The following is a 12810-nucleotide window of genomic DNA, read 5'->3' on the forward strand; positions in this document are numbered from 1 at the left end:
GCCCACCCCTGGCAATGCCAGCAGGGCCTGGACCCTGTTCTGCAGGTGCCCAGTGCTCACAGGAGCTGAGAGCTTGGAGCCACAGCAGCCCCTGGGCTTTTCCTGACTCCAGGTGTGCTTCTTCCTGCACTCTGCACTGCCCCTGTGGCACAGCAGAGCAGCTTTACCCGTGCCTCCAAGCTTTGATAGACAAGCATCCAAACTGTCATTTCCCCAACATTTAGCAGGTTTCTTAAAGGAAGGTATTGTCCAGAAGAAAAGCTGGGTAGCGTTCTAATTTATGGGTGCTGAAATAAATATTCTGGAGTGTGCTTCCTCAGTCTGGTCCTCTGATGAAGCCACATTCTTGTCTTAACTTTGCTGGCTTGGGCAGAATATTACCTTCACTCACTGTCTGTAAAGTCACATTTAACTCTAACTTTCCTTATTAAATCCTAATTATGGCTCCAGAGACTACATGTGAAACCCCACTTTGCTCGTGGTGTACATAACCTTTTGTACTGTCAGCACTCTACCAGGATTATTACCCTTTCAGCCCTCAGTAATCTGAAGGAGAAAATATTGTTGGACCAGGTTTGTCAGAAATGCAACATAATTGTCAGAAACATCTGTTTCTGGCTCATCTGTCACCACGTCTCTCTCCTCATCTCCACCCAAGAGCAGCCTTGGTCAGCTTGGTGTATCAGAGAGCTTTGGATCAGGAGATCCGGCAGTGAATGCTCACAGCTGACACCAGCACCAGCACAAAGATGGGTCAGGCTGTGGAGCTCAGGAGGGCCATCAGTGAGACAAGAATTTCCCTTCTACTGCAGATGAGCTCCAGGCTTGGAGGTACCGGGGAGGGAGAGTAACAGGAATAAACAGGAATACTGGAGCCATAAAGCAAAGCAGCAGAGCTCCAGTTATCTCTAGGGTAGCAAACACTCAGCACTGAACTAGCTGGGCTACAAATATGCCCCTTTAAAAATCAGGCTTTATGTTCCTAAGGCACTCAGACTCCTTTTTTGGAACATGTACCCGAATGAGTTTGATGTTTGGGGATGGGAGGGCTCAGAAAAATATTCCCCAAGGACATCCCACATTTAGTTGAAGGGAAGAGATGATCCAGACCCACTGAGTTATCAAAATCTCTGGAGCAATCGTGACCACATCTTCAGTTTTTCAGGATTTCTGCAGCACTGGATGTGCTCCCACTTTCTCCACCCTATGGAAAGGGGCGAGCTGGGGAAGCCTGGGCCCCCTAAGAGCAGGCCAGAGCTCTTCACTTGCTATTTGCCATGAAACAACAAATCTGGAGGTTTGATCTGAAACAATCTCCCTCCTCCTCTCTCAGCCCTGACCTTAAAGCTGGTTTAATTCCAGCTCAGTCAGGTAGGAGGAACACAGAGCAGACAACAGAGTATCTCATTTTCATTTCAGCCTAACACTGAGGGGTAGATTTTTGCCTCCATTTCCATTATTGTCTTCCAGACCTGGTTCTTCAGCCACCCAAGATGAAAACTTGTCCCTGCTAGGACTTCTTGGAACACCTTAACGAGTGAAGCTCACCTGTCAGAGCTGCCTGGATGCTGCAGATGAGCAAAGTTTTCCTGGAAAGTTTTTCTCCAGAGAGAAAATGTAGGAGAGAGGGATGTTCTCCCTCCAGAGCAAAGGTATGGGAGCCTTTTTCTGGGAGGCCAGGTGAAGCTGGCTGTTAAATGCACCTGCAGTCATGGCCAGCAAATGCTGAGCCTCCCCCAGGTGTGCTGAACACCCCCAGGATTGCTGAGCCTCCCCCAGGAGTGCTGGGCACCCCCAGGATTGCTGAGCCTCCCCCAGGAATGCTGGGCACCCCCAGGATTGCTGAGCCTCCCCCAGGAGTGCTGGGCACCCCCAGGATTGCTGAGCCTCCCCCAGGAGTGCTGGGCACCCCCAGGATTGCTGAGCCTCCCCCAGGTGTGCTGAGCCTCCATCCAGCAGAGCAGGAGCTGCCAGAGCTCCGGGAGCCCCCAGGCTGGGAGGGGCACACAGGGAGCAGGGGGGGCTCAGGGCACAGGGGGCAGCCTAGGGGCCAGCAGCACAGCACAGCAGGGCACAGCACACACAGCACAGCACACACAGCACACACAGCATAGCAGGGCACAGCACAGCACACACAGCACAGCACACACACAGCAGGGCACAGCACAGCAGGGCACAGCACAGCACACACAGCACAGCACACACACAGCAGGGCACAGCACAGCAGGGCACAGCACAGCACACACAGCACAGCACACACACAGCAGGGCACAGCACAGCACAGCACACACAGCACAGCACACACACAGCAGGGCACAGCACAGCACACACAGCACAGCACACACACAGCAGGGCACAGCACAGCAGGGCACAGCACAGCACACACAGCACACACAGCACACACAGCGGGCACAGCATAGCAGGGCACAGCACAGCACACACAGCACACACAGCACACACAGCACAGCACACACACAGCAGGGCACAGCATAGCAGGGCACAGCACAGCACACACAGCACACACAGCACACACAGCGGGCACAGCACACACAGCAGGGCACAGCACAGCACACACAGCACACACAGCACACACAGCACACACAGCAGGGCACAGCATAGCAGGGCACAGCACAGCACACACAGCACACACAGCACACACAGCACACACAGCGGGCACAGCACACACAGCACACACAGCGGGCACAGCAGGGCAGGGCACAGTGCTCGCTCCCCAGGCCTGGGGACACCAGAGCGTGGCTGTGTCTGAGTATCTCAGCTGGGCACGCAGGACCAGCTCTGACGGTGCCCAAAGGCAAAGAAGGGTTGAATTTCTGTACGTATGGCGTTACAGGGAATGAGCGTCACACAGGAAGATTTGAACATTAATTACAATTGAATTTGAACATTAGTGTCTTTTGTAACTTCATAATTTAATAGCCAACCCTTTTCCCTTCAAATTAACCATGGGTGTACAGCATACAATCAAACAAGCTTTTTTAAAAAGTACATCTTAATATAAATAGTTTATTCAGTGCATGGTTGTGTATACAACAAATAATAAACAACTTTTTTTGTAGCAGGCAGAAAGCTGCCTGTACAGAACTAATTCAGTTTTGGAGCACAGAATCCAACGATGATTAATGCACAAAATCTTACACATCATGCAACTCTATGCCAATATTCCAACTTTCTCCCATGCAACAGACATGATGACCTAAATGGAAACCTAACTACATTTTTTAAACAATTGTTTCCAATAGCATGTATAAGTATATGTTGTTTAGGGGTAACCTGTCCTAACGCTTCCTCCTACACAATATTCACGTGCCCGTTACAGTGAAAGGACTTTTACAAATAAGACGTTTCTTATAAAAAAATTAAGTCACCTTAATTCCACAGTTTCTGTCTTTAGAAAAGAAGCCACAACGATAGTTTAACATGACACACAAAATGGAATTAAGAGAAATCTACACTGGAGGATAATTTTATCCCTTTCTGTTAACTTCCACTTGGGATAACAAAACAACTCAATTCCTACAGACTGGGGTTAGCACAAGAACTTTACCAGAAACTACAAATCTATAAAAATTTATTATTTCATTGTATTTAAAACCACAAGAACACTGTTTGCTTGAGCCTGAGACACCAACTCTCAGTTCCAACCCTGAATTTTGAGTTATTTTTTAAAGACAGAGCTTTAAAGACCCATTGGAGTTCAGAAATCAAAAAGTTGCACTATTCCAAATTAAAGGATACATTTTTTTATCAAGCCTTAGATATAAAACGGTAAGCCAAGGAAACAACAGAGTTTACGTATTTGTTTTTTGTTTGCCCCTATAAAACATACAAGCATTAAAATTTCCTTTGAAGAGCAAAAGTGGTCTTTTTCTGAGTTGGAAAGCAAATTCTGATCAGCAGCGAATGCTGTGAAATGTTTTTGTTTCGTTTTCCACAAAGCATAGGAGAGAGAGAGAAAGAGATAAAGAAAAAGTGAGAGAGAGAAAGAGCTGGACATTTCTTCTGGGAGGTTTTCCCACAGCTGTGTCTGCTGCTCTCCAGTGCCTTGTGCTGTGCACAGGCACACTCTACATGCCTGGGGATTCTCCTTTGGCAACCAGAAGATCTAATGGCTGATAAACGGGTGACCTGTGGAGCTCGGTGCCTTGTCCTGGGCAACGGAAGGTTTGGATGAAAGACTGCGAGTAAGAATTCAACTGCATCCAGAGGTAAGGTTCTGTTAGAGAGCACTTGGCTGGCCTGAACCTGGCTACGTTGACTCGTTTTGGCTCATGGATTTACCCCCATTTAGCACTCCTGAAACGCTTCTGCTCTTTGTTGGGGTCCCACTTCCAGACCTGGAGAACTCTGTGAGATCGTGGAGGGAAGGCTCTTTGTACATGGCCACTGCAAGGCAAGAGAGAGCAGAACATCAGCACAGCTTGGGGCTGCTGGCTGGGGGCAGAGCCCAGCTCGGACACGCTGGGATTGCCAGCCAGCAATATGCAATGGAAGGAGGGACAAACACCCAGGGCAAGGAGCCCCCTTCCAATCCAAACTCTGAACCTCTGAGATCCTCTTTGGTGGACTGCCACTTTACAGAAGGAGAAAACCTCTCCTCCCCCTCCCAGTGAAAGCAGCCACTGCACTTACACAACCTGCAGGACAGACCTAAGCTGACAAAAGGCAGCATTTCCTTACGAACAGAGAAGTAGCACTGTCAGTAGCTGTGATTTCACCTGTTGGAACTCTGCTGAGAGGAACACCATGTTACAGAACATTGCACTCCTGCTATACAAGCAGCTGGACATGTCAAATACATATGCACAGGAATTAAACACAACGTAGTATCAGTTCAGAGAAATGGAGCAAACCCAAGCAATTACCTTTTAAGGGTTTTGGAAGAAAGTGTGCTGCAGGTTTATTTTTCTTCACGTGGTTTCCTTTCATTATTTCTCCTTCTTTGTTAAGACCCAAATACCAACCCCGGCCAGACTGTTGCTGTCTGTAGATCATTGAGGAATATGTCACATAGTAGTTTTCAAATACTGATTCTTTGAACTTGCATTCAGGTGTAAAATGTTCCTGAAAGAAAGCAACAGATCAATAGGTGCAGGGCTGAATCTCACATCAGTTAATGAAAAAGCATGCAATATCCATTGCCTTCTGAATGGTTAGAAGTCATACCTCTCAGCCTCAACTATCCACTTATGAAACGTGGCTCCTAAAAGTATTAACAAAGAGTAACACAATTTGAAACCTGTGAAATGATGCTGTGAGCAGCTCTAAGTAGAATGTAATAAGATCTTTTTGAGCAATGAGTAAAGAGTCTGAGGATTTATTGATTGAGGCAGCTAATGGATGTCAGGCAGACGCGGAGCTGTGTCACCCCTGCAGCTCTGCAGGCAGGAAGAGCCCACGGGATGCTTTGTGCGTTAACTGCTGCCCTCAGCTGTGTAAGACACAAGGGCAGAGCAGCCCAGAGCCAAATGCCAGAGTAAATGGCTGTCTCTCACTACCCCTAACAGCCCTGGCTCCTTTGGCCTCTGGACATTGCAGGTTCTGCAACATCTCACCGATGGACTCGGAAGTATGAGAGAGGAAGGGTTTGGTCTGGCCAGGCAGATGCCAACACCTCAGTCGTGCCTGTCACTGCACCACAGAGCAGCCAGATGTTTGCTGGCCTCCCCTTATCAGGGCAGCCAGCTGCAGGGGAGCTGCCCTCGTGCTTACATTGTGCTTGTATAATGATTGTAATTTTGATTTTAAAATATCGCAGGAAATTAAATGTCTCAGTAGCTTAAGATATTCTTATGTAGTTTCTAAAATATTCTCATGTGAGAAAAGGATGGTATTAGGAAAAAAAAGAAACCCACCACTCTGCATTTTCTGCACATCTTTTGCCATTTTGTCTTTACAAGAGAAAGAAAAAAGCTCCCATTCTCTGACTGGCATTTGCTTCAACAAAGAATGTGAAGCAAGCAATTTTCTTCTTTTTTTTTTCCCTTTAAGCTAATTGGTTGTTATTTAGTTAATTGACAATTGGTTTCAATTGCTGTCAAAAAGGGACAGTCATTGCATTTTTGTAAGATTTCTGCATAAAAGCCTTCCCTCACTGTTCCCTGCCCAGCACCAGCCATGGTAACAAAGACTGTTGCAAGGGTATCATCCAATTAGCAGCAAAATGGAAAACTACAGTGCTCCCACTGGCAGATTATGGTTTATGTACAGTAATTTGAAGCTGTTTGGGTACAAAAGGCCCGCTTGTACACAGCAGCAGAGGGTCAGACTGCAAACAGAACCCCAGCATTTCCTCTGGAGCCCTCAGGGAGCAAGTTAACCTCAGAATGAGCAGCCCAGAGTCCCGGACACAGAAGGACAGGAACAGTGGGGGACAAGGAAAGACACGGCACCTCAGAGCATCCCAGGGAATCCATCCCTCCTGGGAAATCCCTCCTGGAGCAGCTTGGGACCCTGCAGGAGCCGCAGGGGCTGGATCCTCTGGACAAACACAAACACAGGCACCTCTCCATAACATGCCCAGTCACCAGGACACGCTCCCTCCCAGATGTCTGGGCACTAAAGCAGAGCCCCTCCTGCCCTGGGCTGGCAGGATCCGTGCCCCTTTCTGCCGCTGGCACTGGCAGGTGCAGCTCAGCAAGCTGCCCTGGCATGGCCCTGCCAAAGCAGCAGCTCCTCTGTCTCGGGGTCTGTTGGTCGAGGTGACCCCAAGAGTGTAAAAGTCCTCGTTTCCCAGCCCGTGCAGCCAAAGGAGGAGTCTGGATGCGCAGGGTCGGCTTCTCAAGGTTGTTTATTTTCCCTTATCTAGAACATTCTCTCTCTGCCCTGCTGAGCTCTGTCCAGCAGGTCAGCCATGGCATTCTGTCTGCCCTCAGGGCGGTGTTCACATTTTATACCCAAAACTCCGTGTGCCATGTTTACAATAACGTGCCAATGTCTGTCATTTATGTTGGACAGTGTGCCTGTACCTTAAACCAACAGAAAAGTGTCACCATCACAGCAAGACATGGAGGGCAAGGAGAAGGAGAAGAAGGCCAGGACACGCCCAAATCCTTCCAACTTGTCCCCTTGAACCCCATTCTAAAAACCCCAAAATTCCACATTTTCACCCTGTGTTAATTCACCTACCACACTACTCAAACCTCTGTGGCTTGTAATTCCTCACACAGAGTTGGCAGTTTTTTCCACAGGCTAAAATGGAAGCCACAGGTGTTTTTGACTTGGTGCCAAGGTCTCCGAGCCCCCTGCCAGGGTCTGGAGCCAGCCAGGGCAGCCAGAGGGATGTGCTGGACTCCCACAGCTCTGGGCAGCCCGGGGCTGCAGGGCTCTGCCCGGCCCTGCACACGGACAGCAGCTCCTCAGGGGAGTTTGTTCCACTGCCCTTCCTGCAGCCCAGCCCGGGGTGGGTGCCCTGCTCGGTACAAAGGGGAGCAGCCCTGCAGAGCCAGCTCCCGTCAGGAATGGCACCGCGGGCCGTGCCGGGCACCGTGCACTGCTCCGAGCCTGGCCGGCCCACGTGCCAGCCCAGCTGGCAGGGACAGGACTGCCCTGAGCACGTCAGCTCGGGACAGAGTGCAGAGCAGCAGCTCTTGGCCATTGTGTTACTTCTGCTGGCAAAGGCTTTATTACACACCGAGGAAGAGCAGGCTGGAGTCAGGGGAGGGCTGAGCTCCCCAGTTAACACCGACGCTTTCCAGCTCACAGATCAATCCTATCCTTATAAACACACGTCTTGAATTCCAAGGCCAGGTTTTTCCTGTCTCTCGCTGTCCTTTTAGTCCATCCTTGCAATGAAAACAATGCAAATGAGGTCTGGAAAGTCCAGTGTTATGGATACATTATTACACAAAACAGATGAAAATAATTCTTTCTGTGAAACACGATTTCCATCTCTGCTTACCTCAAAAGTCACTGATGATGGCACCTAAATGACAATAAACTGCTGTCTCTCAAGCCCCTCACACATCCAACCTTAACACTGACTGACTGAATGAATGAATAAGTAAAAGGGAAAAGACTTTCCAGCACATAAAAGTGCTGGATTCACCGTAGTCGTGACTCAGCCACACTTAAGGAAGCAGTAAGATGAACTGTCAGGGGCTGCTTCTTGGGTTTGAGCTGATCAGCTAAACTACTGAAAGGTTCCTTCATGAACAAATCTGTAGCTGCATTGAATATGTGAAAAATAATTAAAAATAATAATTTGGTGTATGATAATATGGTAAAAAGGCCTTATGGCATTTTTTATACACTTAAAGTAGCTGTATTTCCAGGCAGCTGGCTAGATTATATCTAAAATAATTCGGGCTGCATTACAGAATGCCAAGCCTGAAAGCTAAAATATCACAAAAGCCAATCTGGAATTTTTCCTGCTCTATTTCTGCAGAAGACATATCTGAAGCCAAAACCCCTCCAAATGATCAGCCATCACACCCACCTACCCTGCAGGACTGCATGTTAATTATTCTGTGCTCCAAATGACCCTGGAGCAGGAATTCAGAGCCAAAAGGGGAAGCCTGTGTGTGAGGAAGGTGTTCAGAGAGCCCCTCGTTGGGATGGCTGATGCTCAGGGCACAGGAGCAGGAGGATGTTTGCTCTCTGACATTTACTGCATTCTGAATTTGCACTCTGGATGCCATCAGCAGGGGCCAGCACCAAATTCTGAATTTGTTCAAGGTATCTTTCACCACAGGTCGAATATCCTGCAGCAGTTTATTAGAACAATCACAGATTTTGTTCAGATGGACTTCGTGCTAGAGGCCTGAGCAAACAGCAAGAAAAGAAAATTTAACTTTGGAAAGTATTTAAGAAAAGTATTGTGTACTTGGGAAACTTGGAAAATGTTCTTATATATTGAGCATGTAATTATATTCCTTGTGATCAATGACTATGTCTGTGTACAGGATTTATCCTTTATTTTCTCCACTTAATGAAAATTGGATTTTTTTCCCTCCATATCCCAATTTCTTTCAGAACTATAATGTAGCCCAGGATTCCATTTTATAATCATGAATTTTTGAAGGAGCCTCGTTAAGGCTCCAGAGTAGTGATTTTCTGCGCCAGTGAGCCTGCCTTTTTTTATTAACAGAGATTGATTTTCTCCATCTTGGCATGTGAAGTTCCAGGGTGAATCCTCTGGACCATCACCCTGTAATGTGCAGTGGCATCAACAGCACGGGATGGGAATACTTCAGCTTTCATGTTATCAGGAGTAACAGCTTTTAGATTCCCAGTGTGAGGAGTCTGAAGCAGCTGGGATTGCCTGAGCCCCCAGAAGCCATTTGCTGCAGCAGTGGAAAATGACATTACCTTAAAGCAGTGCACTTTGTACCAGATCTAGCACTTTTGCACAGCCAGGCTCCAATCCCACCGCGCTGCTCACTGCTCTGAGAACCCTGGGGATGCCAGTGGAGCAGCCTGCTCTGTGTGCACAGGTCCTGTGGGGCTGCTTGGCCACGGGACTGTCACTGTCCCCAGCACCGGCAGGCACGGCAAGGGCACCTTTTCCAGAAAAAACCCTCTGGGGCTTTTGAGGACAGGTGCTGGAGCAGCCCAGGGAGGAGCATCACTGTGGCCACGCCCTTGCAGGTGAGTTTTCACAGGCACTGCAGGTAGCCCAAAGCCCTCCGGAGGGGCTGTGGGGTTGAACTAACTGCTACAGACAAACTACCAGCTGATCTGTGGGACAATTCCCCTGGAGCTCACCTCCAGGTACGTGTACTGGCCACACAACCACGAAAGGAAGAAAATTAGATCAAAAACTATATAGAGAAGAGACACTGAATTTATTCAGGAAAACAGCTTAATGACAGGAGTGATAGGGAGGCAAAGCTTTCTGGAGTGTGATCCCAGACAGCTCCATAGAATGGATTTTCCTTATTGCTAGTCCAATAAACAGGAATTTATCAAGTGAAACACAAATGGTCAGCGGTGTGTAAAATTGTGTAGTGCAAAGCTTCTGTGAAGAATACAATAGAGCCCGAGAAAGCAGCTGGATAACCAGGATCTCCAGAGAAAGATTTCAGGCTGTCACTAGGTATTCTCTGAATCCATGAGAAAAGCACTGAAAAGAGCCTGTAGTGATTCCCTTGGCCTCATTTCTTTGCACAGCAAACCAAATGCACAAATTCAGGGGAAAATGCCCTCAGTGAACCGAAGTAGAAAACATATTAATTACAAACACAGAGATGCAGAGGTGTGAATTTTGTTCATTACTCTTTTTCTGCCCTCATCAGTGACTCAGTTGAGCAAATGTCTCCATCTTTGCCCAGGTTTTTAAGTGGCCTTGAGGCCCCTCAATAACCCATAAATAATAACTGGGTGCATCACCTCAGCCAGGACGTGCTGCCCGATGAGCCAAGGGAAACGACTCAGAGACTGTAAACAAGGCTGGAACGTAACTGAGACAGGAACTATGCACAATCATATCATATTCCCCTGCCTTTTGGTGATGCTTCACTTTACAGCTGTGCTGATTAACCAAAGCACTCCTTAACTGGGGCAGAACTAAGGCAAGACACATGCAGAAGGAAGGCACTCTTCTGATTACTGCAGAGGAAATTAATCCTGCTGGAAAAAAACTGTAGTGGGGCTTAAAACTTCTGCAAGATGCCCACGAGTCCACTTCAGAGATGTCAAACACAGGTCCCTGTCCTAATCCAACCCACCACATTTTGACATAGAATTTACTTGCTATGAAGAAGGACAGAAGATCCACTTTACCCCAAATTCTTCTCTTCTGCATCATGTTTACCTCTGAGGATGCTGGAATCATTGTAGAGGGAAACCTCTGCCATTACCTAATTGACCAAGTCTTATTTTAATACAGTCTAATGCTTGCACCCATCCTCTTTTGATTCCTGCAGCTTTAGGAGGAGCACTCAGGTCACCCAAAGCAGCACAGGCAGCTGCAGCAGGTCCCTCTGTGTGCAGGTATCAGTGTGTAACAAACACCCCGAGCCACTGCAGCTGGAGCATCATTCCAGCAGCCTTGGGGCTGTGCCAGCTGCTGAATCGTGCTCCCACTGAGAACTACCAGAGAACTCCCTTTTCCTCTCAGCAGGCTCTCAGTTTTCCCCAGAGCAGCCAATCCTTTTCATAATTTTCCTAAGCTCATTATCTCTGTTCCCTGCCAGAGCGGCTTCCACAGGTGAATCCAGCACTGTGGAAAACATATTTAAAATGTGTCTGCTGTTGTTTTTTATCATACCCACACTTCTTGGCTTTTTTTTTTTTTTTTTTTTTTTTTTTAACAGCTTTCTACTCTCAGCTTTTCATTTTGGAAAACAGCACATAAAAGTACTCAGTGTGCCTCTTCTGTGCCGTTCATTACCCCACCTCTCCATCGTGCCTCTGCTTATTCATCTCTTGTCTTAACTAAGCAGGCCTAATCTTTTAAAATCTCTTCTCATATGAAAGTTTCTCAGTGCCTTTAATCATTTTCATTACCCTTCACTGAATTCTTTCTTTTTTTCCCTCTATCATTTCCAGAACTGAAACACAACATTTAAGAAGAGGCTGCACCATTGAGTTGCATAACAGAGGTAAGGTATTTTCAGTCATTTGTCTTGTGACAAAGTAAAATGGACTTTGTTGCTCCACCTCACTATTGTGCATTTGTAGAAAAGTTCTCTATCTTTTCAGTTGTGTCTCTGATAAATACAGTCCAATGTTACGGTATTGCTGACCCTCTGATTAGTCAGTGTACCCAAGCTTAAATATTAAAGGAAGGGGGAAAGATGCAAAAAGCAGCTCGAACAGCTTTCTTCCCCAGAACTAGAGCAGAGAGCCCCAAAGATGCTAAGCAACCGATTTTATAACAAATCCATTATTACACAGATAACCTGCCAGACACTGCAATCAGATTTCTAGCAGTTATAATTGACATCAAATCCTGCTATTGTCAAATCTCTCCAACACAGCTGTTGAGCAGAATGTCCTCAACTTAAGGGTGTCATTTAAGCATGTGCTTTTTAATAAAGAACAGACCTAGGTTGGAAAAAATCCCTTTAAAGTGTGGGGACCATCTGCTCTCAGTCACAGACAGCCCTTCATGCCCTTGTTCCAAGGGCCAAACTCTGAGCCCACTGGCACTGGCTGGACATGGCCAGTGGCACCTGAGGGAGCACGAGGAGCAGAGCCCCAGCCCAGCCTGGCACAGCCCAGCCCGGCTCCAGTCTCCTCTGGACTGACACCCATCAATTCATGCACATTTATCTTAAAGGGCTGGGAAACAATAATCTAATCAGTGTCTGCAGCAAGCTCTAAATGTCTCTGCTTAATTACAAGCAGGGACATGACCCCTTCTGCAGTGGATGCTCCCAAGTTCTATGGAAAATGAAGAAGGCACACAGCTTTTCCTCTTCTGGGGAAGAGCAGCTGAAGGAGCAGGAGCCAGAGCAGAGGGGACAGTGGTGCAGCAGCCCTGCTGAGGGAGCAGAGCTGGCAGGCGCTGCTGTCCGTGCCAGCCTGCAGCCTGGCTGTGCAGGTGCACCTGGGCATGCCCATGTGGGGGATCCCCTCTCTGCTCCCTGCTGCCCTGCTGAGCTTCCACCCTGTGCTCCTGACGGCAAACTGGAGCAGGCAGCGCTCTCCCAGCACAGCCTGTGCTCGGCCCGGCCCTCCCCGGCCCCCAGCAGGTTTGCTGACGCTGGAGGAGGAGGATGGGGTCTGCACCAGAGGAAGAGCTCAGCTGCTGCTGAACGAGCTCTTTTTCTGCACACCAGCAACTGCCTCTGCTCAGTGACTGCGAGAGGCTGCAAGGGGAAGATAAATAGCAGCAGGAGCTGCAGG

The 12810-nt window shown here is 48.0% G+C and overlaps 1 protein-coding gene and 1 long non-coding RNA gene across 4 annotated transcripts in view; both read right to left on the bottom strand.

Moving 5' to 3' along the window:
* Positions 1 to 1450: 1450 nt before the first annotated feature.
* On the bottom strand, positions 1451 to 1815 carry LOC137482294 (uncharacterized). The gene is made up of 2 exons (XR_011003986.1): positions 1754 to 1815; positions 1451 to 1662 (listed from the first exon to the last, which is right to left on the bottom strand). It is a non-coding gene; the product is annotated as an uncharacterized lncRNA (long non-coding RNA).
* A 1189-nt stretch (positions 1816 to 3004) lies between these two features.
* Positions 3005 to 12810, bottom strand: part of FGF13 (fibroblast growth factor 13) — a 203616-nt gene continuing 193810 nt past the window's right edge. For all 3 annotated transcript variants that reach the window (XM_068204534.1, XM_068204536.1, XM_068204535.1), the window contains 2 exons: positions 4884 to 5082; positions 3005 to 4404 (listed from right to left, as the gene is read on the bottom strand). In XM_068204534.1, the coding sequence (XP_068060635.1) occupies positions 4268 to 4404; positions 4884 to 5082 (336 nt within the window). In that variant the 3' untranslated portion in view covers positions 3005 to 4267. The remainder of the gene's footprint in view (positions 4405 to 4883; positions 5083 to 12810) is intronic.

The sequence above is a fragment of the Anomalospiza imberbis genome, chromosome 14, assembly GCF_031753505.1.
Source record: "Anomalospiza imberbis isolate Cuckoo-Finch-1a 21T00152 chromosome 14, ASM3175350v1, whole genome shotgun sequence".
Lineage (NCBI taxonomy): Eukaryota > Metazoa > Chordata > Aves > Passeriformes > Viduidae > Anomalospiza > Anomalospiza imberbis.